This window comes from Eubalaena glacialis, chromosome 6 (genome assembly GCF_028564815.1).
Source record: "Eubalaena glacialis isolate mEubGla1 chromosome 6, mEubGla1.1.hap2.+ XY, whole genome shotgun sequence".
Taxonomy (NCBI): domain Eukaryota; kingdom Metazoa; phylum Chordata; class Mammalia; order Artiodactyla; family Balaenidae; genus Eubalaena; species Eubalaena glacialis.
The window spans coordinates 112,573,029-112,586,284 of NC_083721.1; the positions used below are offsets into that span (position 1 = coordinate 112,573,029).

Sequence of the window (13,256 nt, forward strand, 5' to 3'; positions counted from 1 at the left end):
CAAACCCCCCAAATTTGTGCTATATATCAATATGAACTCAAAACAAAAGGACTCAGAAAGAATAAAAGACATATCAGGCAAATGAAAACAAAAAGAAAGAAAGCAGGGTTGAGATACTAAGTACAGATAATTTTAATTTAAAGACAAATCAACTGAGCAAAAATATCTAGATTGTGTGGAGGAATATGCTTCTTAGTATCCTTGATACTGACGCAACACCAGAGGTATCTTTGCTTGTGGAGAGTCCCCAATAACAGGTATTGACAAATAACAAAGACAGAAGAAAAGTAGGAGCTAATAAAAGGAAAAAGTGACATAAAAAGATGTTTTTCTATTGGAAAATGATAGAATCCACCAATTATTGGCTGAGGTAAAGCTCAGTAGTATAAGTACCACACATGATCTTTTTGATTCTTTTCAACAAAAATCTAACACCAAATGCCATGTGGGTTCCATCTCTACTTGCACTAACTGTGTGATGTTAAGCAAGTCATTTAACCAATTTGGGATTCAGTTTAATCACTTGTAAAATGAGGTGGTGGGATGCGATGACCTTTCAGGTGAAATATATCTTTAATCCTGTGATTTCACTGTTATCAAAATATATAGGACCTTGATGTTTCAAATATATATGGAATACTGACTTAAACATAAAATATATTTGGAAGAAATTATTCTTGACTGTACCTTTCACTTTTCAGTGTTACAACCTCTTGCTTTGTCTGATTCAGAAGCGTTTTGGTTATTTCTAGTTCATTTTCTGCAAGATTAATTCTTCTTTTTAAGTTAGCTTCTTGCCTTTCTTTTGCAGTCAGTTCTTCCTGTAAAGTTTTATATACTTGTTGACAAGTCAATAAAGAGTCTTCCTTTTCTTTAAGCAATCTGGTGTGCCTAAAATGGAATAAGAAAAAAAACCAACCAATATGCATTAAATACTATATTTTTATGTTTATCAAAGATATATAAATATCTCATTTAAAACTAAAGAGTATAACTTTAATTTTTAAAATAAGAACGTTATATAAATGAATAGTTCTGCGATTTAAAATTTTTCCCATCCAGGCAAAGGCAAAATCAATGAATAGCTTCAATATATTATAAACTTGAATTAGGTATTGTTTATGTAAACAATACAATAAGAAAAGCTAAGTACATTTTAAATGTTATTTAAAATATGGTTTCAAATTCAATTACTAAAACTATTAAATAAAAAATTTGCAGTGTATACCGTGACTCAGAAACAATGGATTCGAACTTCAGTTTTCTAAGTTCTCTTTGACACTCATCAGCTTCATTAGATTTATTCCTAAAATAATACAAAAGAGGTTCAAATATTTTATTTCAAAATAGTTGAAGTGTAATTTTTTTCCCTTTTTTAAAAACAGGTTTTTCCTTTATTACTTTTCCTATCTTTATATTCTATTTGTAGTTACATATGCAGATTTCCTTGAAATTAGAAATATATAGTCAAAGGGTTTTTGTTTGCCAAAAAATAACCTAATCTGTTAGTCCAATTATATGTGCTTTTCCATATCATTATTTTACTCATCCATAAAAAAATTTCTTAGCATCTTCATATTATTATTTCTTTAAAGAAATAAATATTCAGTCCACTTCTATAATGGCCAAGTAATCTCCTATCAGACTGATCTGCATTTAAATAAAATGTCTAAGCTTTAGACAACATTTAAAAAGCAAACAAAAGAAAATACCCCTATGTGAAAGTGACCAAAAGCAGGAAGATTCTGGAGGAACGTTGACACTGAGAATGAGGTGACAGCCATGGGGTCAGGGTTTTTTGTTGTTTTTTTTTTTTTTAATGATTTTAACCCTGAGGGCAGGCCCCAGTCTGCACCATACAGGAGAACCAAAATTCTGATAGAAAACTGGTAGAAAACTCACAGTCATTCTGGCTTGAAGAACTACAAGACAGTGTTTGGGGACAACCACAGCTGCAGGAAAGTGAAAAGTGAACCCCAAATGGGAGTGAGCCAGTGGGAGGGAATCTCAAACACTGCATATGAACTCTGCCCATATGTCTGGCTGAGCCCTGAACTACAGGTGCCCTGAGCAGACTCCAAGCAGCCTAGTTAAAGATGAAAGAACTGAACTGAGATTTGAGCTGTTGCCATAGAGACAGAGTTTGCATTTTGAGGCCAACCAAATTAATTGCCTGCTTAAAGCAACACCACTCCTACCACCACCACCACCACCAACAGTATTTAGAGAAATATAACAGAATCTAGAATTTCTATAACATAACATTCACAATGTCCAGAAAATAAAAAAATTACTCAACATAGGAAGACACAGAAAAGCATGACATATTCTAAAGAGAAAAGACAGTTAATAGGGACTGACTCTGAGATGACCCGGATACTGAAATTAGCAGACAAGGATTTCTGAAGGCACAGTTATAACTCGCTCAAAGACACAAAGGAAAATCTACTTTAATTCGTGAAAAGATAAAAAACCTCAGCAGAGAAATAGAAACCATTAAAAAGAACGAAATGGAAATTCTAAAACTGAAATAGACATTTGTCTTGATCTTATATGATTGGGTTTTGTAACAATACTCAAAAAGTTAACATATTAAGAAAGATTAATATTCCAGTTTGTTTGTATAGACTTCTCATTAATAATTCATTATATGAATGTACCTTAAAATAGCTTTGAAAGCTATTTTAATAAGTTTATAAATGTACAAAAATGTTAGATTCTTAATGGGTTTGCCCTACTTGCAGAATAACTTTAATTCCTAATAAACAATAATTTATTTATATCATGAATATGAACAGCATTTATTTTTATTAATTTATTTTCTTTTCTAGCTTACAATGATAAAATTGTAAGCTACAGAAAACTACATAAACAATTATATAATGAATTATTACAAGGAAGAAACTCTTGCAACTACCATCCAGGTAAAAAAATAAAACCTAATCAGCTAGCCTAGAAGCTTCATGTCCTGGGCCCAATAATAGCCAACTCCTTCCTCCCTAAATTGATCATTCTCATGAATTTTATGGTAATCACTGATTTTCTTTGGAGTTGTATTGCCCAAGTTTTATCCCTACACACTATACTTTAGTTCTACTTTTTCTTTTATGAAAAAATGTTTTTTAAAAACATGTTGTTTCCTTTATTATCCACTTTTTGTAAAATAGCTTGAAGTATTATACTAACATACAATAAACTGCCCACAATTTGACAGATTTGACATACAAGCCCATGAAACCATCACCGTAATCAAGCAGCACATGAGCATACTTAGAGCCTAGATACTGCTCTCTAATACCATTCCCATTCAAAGGAACAAGGACTCCTCAGAGAAATGGGTGATTCCAAGGCTGGGGCAGAGTAGCTATACCTGAAACAGTTTGTTATACCGAAAGTAAGGAAGTGCTTATAAAAGAGGACGGGATCATGTTCCAAAGTCATTAAGAACCAGCCGGAAGTGGCCCCCAGTGGCTAAGCTTAGAACAATTTGTGTGCCAAAATAATTAAGTACAATAATGAATTATACGCCATTGAACAAAACAGGAGTTCATGAATCCATACCAATAAGTAAATAAATAATGGGAAGAAGGAGGCTCCTATTTAAAGTAGAATGCTGAGGGCTTACTAATAAATGGTCAGGGAGACTTGGAGTTGGAAAAATCATCATCTAGCAATGACTGTCATAAAGATAAGGTGAGGCAAAAATCATTAATGGATGCTGTATCTAGGGATAAGTGTTGATGAAAAGCAGAGCATGTGTATATACCTAAAGTGTCTCTTATAGACTGCTTAATGGTTGAAAGGGAACAAAACCCCTCAGTAATAATACAGTGGAAAAACTGAGCAATACCTTGACCAGGTGATCAGAATTAACATCACCAATGAGAGGCAGATGATCATGTGCCTCCAGATGTGGTGCTCTGAGAAGTGCTCGTTCTCACCTATGTGGTTTTCTGGCTGAGAGTACATATCCTTAATCCAATCAAGAGGAAACCAGAAAAACACAAAATGAAAAAATTTTTATTTAAAAAAGTATGAGGGGTTCTGCATTCTTCAACAATGTCCATGTCATAAAAAGACAAAGACAGACTGGAAATATTCCAGATTTAAGGAGGCTAAAGAGACATACCAAGTAGGCTGACCCTACCTGGACTATGTGCTAGAGAAGAAAATGCTATAAAGGCCCACTCAGAAAATTAGAATATGGATGCTAGATTAGAATATTATTAATGTAATTATTGTATGTAAAATTATAACATTGATTACCCTCCTGGTCATATGAAGTATCACTGTCCTGAGGAAAGGCAGGCTAAACTATTTAGAAGTAAAGGGTCGTGTTGTATGTAACTTATCCTCAAATGGTGCAGGAAAATTTGTGTGTGGGTTTCATGGGGAGAGAGAGAGAGAGAGAAAAGGTTGAGGGGACAGGGGTAGGGGTGAGGGAAAAAAACAAATGGGTTAAAACATTAATATTAGGGGCTTCCCTGGTGGCGCAGTGGTTGAGAATCTGCCTGCCAATGCAGGGGACACGGGTTCGAGCCCTGGTCTGGGAAGATCCCACATGCCGCGGAGCAACTAGGCCCGTGAGCCACAACTACTGAGCCTGCGCGTCTGGAGCCTGTGCTCCGCAACAAAAGAGGCCACGATAGTGAGAGGCCCGGGCACCGTGATGAAGAGTGGCCCCCGCTCGCCGCAACTAGAAAAAGCCCTCGCACAGAAACGAAGACCCAACACAGCCAAAAATAAATAAATAATTTAAAAAAAAACATTAATAATAGATGAATCTGGGTAAAGCCTGTTTGTGTGCTCTTTGTACTATCATCATGTTTACAACTTTTTGTACGTTTGTAAGTTTTGTAATTATTTCCAAGTAAAACATTAGAAAATAAAGAATAAGGAAAAGAGTAACATGCCATTAAAAAGTGAGCAAAGGTTGTACTCAGGTGAGTCACAAAGGAAAGAATACAAAGAGCCAAAGATGCAGGGGTACAATTTTTCATCAAACTAGGATTTTTTTTTTTCTTAGTTATACTACCCAGTATTAGCTAGGAAGTGGAGAAATAGGTATTTACAAACACTACTGAGATTATAAGTCAATAAAATCTTATTGCAAGGTAGAGTCATTATGAATTAAAAGTCTTAAAAATATGCAAGTTTGAGTCTAGCAAAAATTATCCTAAGGAAACAACTGCATGTGAATAGAAAGATTTATCTCTATGAATTTCAAAATACCTTGCTTATAAAAGTGAAAAATTTGGAAATTTTAAAATACAAGGGATTAGAAAGTAAGTTATGATTCATCCACAGATTAGAATACTACATAGCTATTTGATAACTATAAATATATCATGTAATGACATGGGAAAATATCCAGGATATATTACTAAGTGAAAATATGTTTAAAATATGCATTACTTAGAAAAATGGACTAAAAGGATATCAAAATATAAAGACGATGTTCTTTTTTGTGGATTCCTGTATTTGCCAAGTTTTATACATTTACTTTTAAATCAAACAACAACGTTCCTTTTAGAAATGCTTTGAGATTCAGCAGCCCCAGCCACAACTTTCACTCTATGTTCAGACTCCTATACACACTTTTCCAAATCTAGAGTCAGGGACAGCAGAACACCTTTAAGTGGTTATTTTACTATGTGGACAATAAATTTTGGCTGCAATTTAAAAAAAAAAAGCTCCCTGGGCAGTCTACCATCCCAAGAACTCCCCTCACTATGGTCATCTCCCACCCCCTTGCCGGTTAAGCCACTCTTTTTATGGTCTGCCCTTCACTGCCCAACTGTTATCTTCCCCTTCATTAGGATGGGAGGAATTGGAAGGAATAGAAAGAATGCCTACATCTCTTTAAACACTGCATTCCTTCTTTTACCCTCAGCAAATAGTGTTAATCCTTTCTCTTCAACTGCTTTGAATAAGCCTTCAGAAAGGCGCCTGCTGCTCCTGCCAATCAAAGCAAAGGAAATAAGATAGAGTAGTTGGATATTTTCCTCTAATTTGAAAGGCAAGGGTCATACCATTCCACTTCTTTATGTGAAATAGCCATTCTTAAACTGCCTCCTTGATATTTCTACTTTGCTCTCCAAAAGGCATCTCAAATCTAACAGATCAAAAGAAATTGTTTTGTATTTCTCTCACCCCATATCTATTTCTTTTACAGATTTTCCCACTTCATTAAATGGCACCAACACATAATGATACTAATAGGTAACACCTTATATATCTCACATGAACCTCAAACCAGCCCTTACTCAGCCCTTGTTACAGTTGAGGAAACTGAAAACAGAGAGGTAAGTAACATGCCCAAGGTGACATACTGCTAAGTAGTACTGCCCCAGCAGTCTGGATTTGGCTTCCAGGCTGTTAGTCACTATACTCTACTGCCTCTCAACTGTCTACCTGATGCTGAAAAGCCCCAAACCCCATCCTTTATTATTTCCTTTCTTTTCCAGTCCTCTTCCTCCCCGGCCACATCTACTCCATCAGTAAATCCTGTGAGAGTGACCCCTGGCATATATTTCTCTCCATCTCCACACTATAGCCTTACACTAAACCAGCCACTTCTCACTTGCATGAACGCTGGGCCTCCCACCTAGTCTCCCTGATCGCTCTTGTACTCCCACTTCAGTCCATTCTCCATGCAGCAGCCATGCCAACCTTTTAAAACAAATCAAATCAGTTCACTCTATTGCCAAACCCTCCAATAGTTTCCCTCTGCCCTCTGCATAAATCCAGAATCCTCACTGGGCTTTGGACACACTGGTATATTCATTTCTTATTGCTGCTGTAACAAATTACCACAAATGTAGGGGTTTAAAACAACACAAATTTATTATCTTACATTTCTAAGGTAAGAAGTCCTAAAATCAAGATGTCTTGAGGGCTGTGTTCCCCCTGGAAGCTCTAGAGGAAAATCTGTTTTCCTGCCTTTTCTAGCTTCTAGAGACCACATGCATTCCTTGGCTTGTGGCCCCTTCTTCCATCTTCAAATCACATCACTCCAACCTCTGCTTCCATCCTCACATCCACTTTTGTGACTTTGACCCTCTTGCTTTCATCTTATAAGGACCTTTGCAGTTATAACATTGAGCCTGCCTGAATAATCCAACATAATCTCCCCAGCTCTATATCCCTAATTTAAACACGTGCAAAATCCCTTTTGCCACATAGGATAATGTACTCACAGATTTCAGGGATTAGGACATGAAAATCTTTGGAAGCCATTATTCCGTCTACCACAACTGGCCTTCATGTTTCTTTAACTTGTAAAACTCACTCCCAAGAATTTTTTGTCCTTGATCTCTCTGCTTCCAGATGTTAGCTTATTAGCACTGTTAGGTCCTTTCTGTTACTCAGATCTTAACTCAAAGGTCATCTGCCCAGGGATGCCACTCTATCAAAAGGATACCACTCTTCCCCAACACTCACATTCTTTTATGCCTGTTTTATATTTTTGCAGCACTTAACGTTACCTGAAATTACCTATTGTGGCTTGTCGATCTTGTTACTTCAGTATCTAGTGCTTGTACACAAAAGAGTCATGGCACATAACTGCCTCTCCATGAGCATTTTGTATTGAATGAGTCAATGAAGGAAACCTAGCCTGTTAAATCTAGGATCATGTGAAAGTGTATCTGTACTCTGACACTGGATTGCCACCAGGCCACCTGCTTTCTAGGCAAAAAATTCTCATGAATGATGACAGAAGAGGAAAATCAGGAGAACATTATATCTTAGAAGGCAATAATAATATTCCAAGAACATCTCAACTGTGCAAAATGTTGCTGTTATTTGGTCAAGAGCTTTATAAATAAGAAATTTATGCTGGTTATGGCTGATTATTGCTTACAATTATTAGTTAAATGAGGAGGAGGTGGCTGCTAATAAAATTAAAGTGTAAGTAGGTTACAAAGGTCCCCAAATTAGAAAGTATATTTCATATCACCACTTTAGACATATTCACTAGTAATTGATAAATTATAAATCATTTAAAGTGAATTTTGTTCTTTTCATTACATATGTGAAAATGAATACATTCACACTGTAAGCTATTTAAGCAATATATAAGTATATAGAGTAAAATAAGAGTCTCTATACACCCCTGACTCTCACTTCCAGAAGGAACTGTTGTAATCCTGCCAATCATTTATTCAATGAATTTGAATCCATATATATTTGTATGTACATTCATATACATTTTTAACATGAATGGAATCATTTTTCTGGAGTCATATTTTTAATCTCTAAAATTCCTAATAGCTTTTTTTTGGTAACAGCCTGTTCTTCTTTAATGGTTACAATCCTGGACATACTTTGAAGTATATTCTAACTTTAAAATTTTATCTTAACATCTTCTGTTTGCTATTTAACAATTTCTCTAGGTGTTAAAGCTTTTCTGTGTGAATTCAGAGCCCTGTGAACAAGGTTGGGGGAAGGTTTTTCTCACACACCTGGTAATCTTTGGTTGGGTGTTCATCCTAAGCCTAAGATTCTGGTTTGTTGTCTGCTTTGCTGTTTATTGTTGCCCTAGATTGTTTCTGAAGGTTGTGATGAAGGGGCAGAGTACGGTGGGGGCACTGGAGGTTTGTCTTGGGATGTGGGGACCGTGGCGTCTGGGGTTCAGTAGCTGGCAGGCTCCCCAGCTCCAGTCCCCACACTCGTTGCTTTATTCTGGGTGCAGATGCCTTGCAAATGCTGCTTCACACAGGACCTGTTGATTGGGGGTGGGGTGGGGTGGGGCTGGTGAGGGGCCAGTGGCTTAAATGTTCCAAATATGATTCCTCAGAGTGGGCTTCATTGGATCACCTGGATCAGAATCATGTGTGTGTGTGTGGGGGGGAGTGCATTACAAATGCAGATTGCTCAGGGACACCCCAAACCCAAATTTAAAGCCAGAATGTCTGTGGGAATGGAGCCCAGAAACTGATCCTGGGATTGGGTCTGTGAGGGAGGTCATACTGTAATACACAGTTTCAGTAAACTACCCAGGATTCTTCTGCAGATTGGAGTTTGAGAACCACTGTTCTGATGATTTGCCTTATCCCACTCCTTTCTCTTTGTGTTAACTGATTCCAAGTAAAGTCCTGCCCGTCACATGCCCACCACACAATTGGTTTTCCTCTAGTTTATTCCTCTGCAGTGTTGACCCTTTTTATTATCCTTCCTATGTATTCTCTTTCAGGAATTCCTAAAAATTTCTCACCCTCTATAGCAGCCTTTCTTATTAGTCTTATTTACTTATCTTATCCTATATACATATATATAAAATAAAAGTGTTATTTCCTAGTGCTTTCTCCCTTTCTCTCTCTCTCTCTCTACATAAATATTTAAAAGTAATAAAGTTGCATTTCACAGCATCCATATTTTTCATTACTTCAGGAGAGTCTTCCCTAAATTAATCTAGATATTATGACACAAATAAATTTGTAGAAAATGTCATCAATTTTCAGAGCATCACTAACACTCTACCTCTAGTAAACATTACTAGTTACCTTCTGGACATGTACTATAGCTGTCTTCCTGGCCATCAGAGCCCCATTATCATCTGTTCTCAGGGTAAATCCTGCCTGACCTGAGCTAACTGTGGTAGTCCTGTTCCCCTTGCCAGTGATTCATTTAGGAGAGGGTATGTAAAGGGTTCTAGCCAAGAGATGTAAGGAGAGGGCTGTTTGGTGGCTTCTGAGAAATTTTTATCTCACTTCTAAGGAGACACTAGAAAAACAGGCCCTTCCTGCCTCTGGGGTGGTTACATTTGGATGTGGTACCTGGAATTGCAGCCATGTCATAATCATAGGGGACTTAGCCTTGGGGTGAAGCCAGTGCTGAGGGCAGCAGAATAGAGACAGAAAGAACATCAAGATCCTTGGTGATATTGTTGAGTCACTGGATTGACTAAACCTGAAACCACTCTACCTCTGTTACTTATAGCTCAAAGAATCCTAAGTGATAAAATCTCTATTTTCAAATACACAACAAGTTCTTATAAACCTTGGAAAATATTTTCTTATACATCTTAGGAAAAAAAGAACCCGAAGTTCATCCATTTAAAAACTGCCTTTTCCCCTTAAGTAAAAACCCACAAAACTTATATCCAAACATTTAAAAATCTTTAAACAAAACAATTATCCTAAGCTGGATGGGTGAAACTCATTCCTCACCCCAGCCCCCACAAAGAGTGAGGATTAAAATTTTTAAAAAATATGATTTCACACCATCTTCCAATTTCTGGAAGTTCAAACAGGTTTGGGTATATAGAGCAAACCTCCAATTTATTAAGAAATTGCATGTCAAAAATTTTGAGTGAATTATTTTGACTTCAAACTGAATTTATCATAAAACAATAGCCAAGTTGTAAATTTGGTTTTAACCTATAAATAAAATAGTACTTACATACTACTGGGGACTTCCTGAGCTCTGAGTACCCTGAGCAGTCCCAGGCTCTGATCCTACACGCCTGCCCTACTCAACTTCATCCTAGTAGCAAAGGAGGGTAGACGGAGTAGAGATGGAAGAGCTAGGTACAGGCAGCACAGAGAAAGGTCTCCAGCAGGTGAGACCATTTAACTCGCTCTATCTTTCATCAAGTTTTCTAAAAGTGGATGCTCTACCCATTTTCTAATTTTAAGAAGTTCTCACACAGGTACGAAGCACCAGTTTTATTATAAACTGAAACAACAGCATCAGTATTTCTACAATTCTACAGTGATTTCCTCCAGGTAATTCATTTGATGGACTTTACTGAGTGGTATTTTCTCCCTCCAACTCCAATCTACTCTGACTCTTATTTCTCAGCACTCATATTATAAATTATATTAAAAATTAACAAAAATATCACAAAGCATGTATTAATATTAAATGGGCTGTGGCCTGATGAGGCAGGCCCTCCGCATGAGACATTCATGAGGCCAAAGCCCTCCCTGATGTAACTAGAGGGTGGGGATTAACGATTTTCTGGCAATTCCCATCTTGCTTCTTTTTTTCATGTATCTTCTCATCAAAAAGTTCTTGCTGGGTGCAGTGAGTCATGCTAGGACCTCTTGCCCACTTACTCCTTCAACCCCAACTATCATACACAGACAGTTGAACTATTATTTACTGAACTGTTGACCACAGTGTTATAAAGCATGAATATTTGGTTTTTCTTGGCTTTTGAAAATAAATTATTTTGCTACAAATAATCAAAGTATACATTAATTTGATAGAGTATTTCTGGAATTTGTTCTTCCTTGTGTTGTTAAGAATTTTGTTGAACACATTGTTCTTAGGAATAGTCCATGGTCAACACAACATTTGGTTGCTAAGAATTTTGAGTATTTATATTTCTTATGAGGTTCATCCTTCTAAAATATAGGAACTGAAAACCAAAGCTACCAGATTACACACCACAAAGTAAAAGAATTTATTTACTTTTCAAAGATTATATAAATTCTATTTTAGTGTTATAATTATAGATGTACTATATTTAACTATCATTTTTGAAATTTCTGAAATAAAATCATTTTTAAAAGAAATAGAGAGGGCAGACAGCAGAAGCAAGAAGAACTACAATCCTGCAGCCTATGGAACAAAAACCACATTCACAGAAAGACAGACAAGATGAAAAGGCAGAGGGCTATGTACCAGATGAAGGAACAAGATAAAACCCCAGAAAGACAACTAAATGAAGGGAGATAGGCAACCTTCCAGAAAAAGAATTCAGAATAATGATAGTGAAGATGATGCAGGACCTCAGAAAAAGAATGGAGGCAAAGATCGAGAAGATGCAAGAAATGTTTAACAAAGACCTAGAAGAATTAAAGGACAAACAAACAGAGATGAACAATACAATAACTGAAATGAAAACTACACTAGAAGGAATCAATAGCAGAATAACTGAGGCAGAAGAACGGATAAGTGACCTGGAAGACACGATGGTGGAATTCACTGCTGCGGAACAGAATAAAGAAAAAAGAATGAAAAGAAATGAAGACAGCCTAAGAGACCTCTGGGACAACATTAAACGCAACAACATTCGCATTATAGGGGTCCCAGAAGGAGAAGAGAGAGAGAAAGGAGAAGAGAAAATATTTGAAGAGATTATAGTCGAAAACTTCCCTAACATGGGAAAGGAAATAGCCACCCAACTCTAGGAAGCGCAGCGAGTCCCATACAGGATAAACCCAAGGAGAAACACGCCGAGACACATAGTAATCAAATTGGCAAAAATTAAGGACAAAGAAAAATTATTGAAAGCAGCAAGGGAGAAATGAGAAATAACATACAAGGGAACTCCCATAAGGTTAACAGCTGACTTCTCAGCAGAAACGCTACAAACCAGAAGGGAGTGGCATGATATACTTAAAGTGATGAAAGGGAAGAACCTACAACCAAGATTACTCTACCCGGCAAGGATCTCATTCTATTCGATGGAGAAATCAAAAACTTTACAGACAAGCAAAAGCTAAGAGAATTCAGCACCACCAAACCAGCTCTACAACAAATGCTAAATGAATTTCTCTAAGTGGGAAACACAAGAGAAGAAAAGGACCTACAAAAACAAACCCAAAACAATTAAGAAAATGGTCATAGGAACATACATATTGATAATTACCTTAAATGTGAATAGATTAAATGCTCCAACCAAAAGACACAGGCTTGCTGAATGGATACAAAAACAAGTTCCATATATATGCTGTCTACAAGAGACCCACTTCAGACCTAGGGACACATAGACTGAAAGTGAGGGGATGGAAAAAGATATTCCATGCAAATGGAAATCAAAAGAAAGCTGGAGTAGCAATACTCATATCAGATAAAACAGACTTTAAAATAAAGAATGTTACAAGAGACAAGGAAGGACACTACATAATGATCAAGGGATCAATCCAAGAAGAAGATATAACAGTTATAAATATATATGCACCCAACATAGGAGCACCTCAATACATAAGGCAACTGCTAACAGCTATAAAAGAGGAAATCGACAGTAACACAATAATAGTGGGGGACTTGAACACCTCACTTACACCAATGGACAGATCATCCAAAATGAAAATAAATAAGGAAACAGAAGCTTTAAATGACACAATAGACCAGATAGCTTTAAGTGATATTTATAGGACATTCCATCCAAAAACAGCAGATTACACTTTCTTCTCAAGTGCGCACAGAACATTCTCCAGGATAGATCACATCTTGGGTCACAAATCAAGCCTCAGTAAATTTAAGAAAATTGAAATCATATCAAGCATCTTTTCTGACCA

At 36.6% G+C, this 13,256-nt stretch overlaps 1 protein-coding gene across 1 annotated transcript in view; it reads right to left on the minus strand.

Moving 5' to 3' along the window:
• LEKR1 (leucine, glutamate and lysine rich 1) overlaps window positions 1-13,256 on the minus strand; it is a 218,398-nt gene that overhangs the window by 65,925 nt on the left and 139,217 nt on the right. The window contains exons 6-7 of the mRNA XM_061192760.1: window positions 1,229-1,306; window positions 688-891 (exon numbers count right to left, since the gene is read on the minus strand). Coding sequence (XP_061048743.1) covers window positions 688-891; window positions 1,229-1,306 — 282 coding nt within the window. The remainder of the gene's footprint in view (window positions 1-687; window positions 892-1,228; window positions 1,307-13,256) is intronic.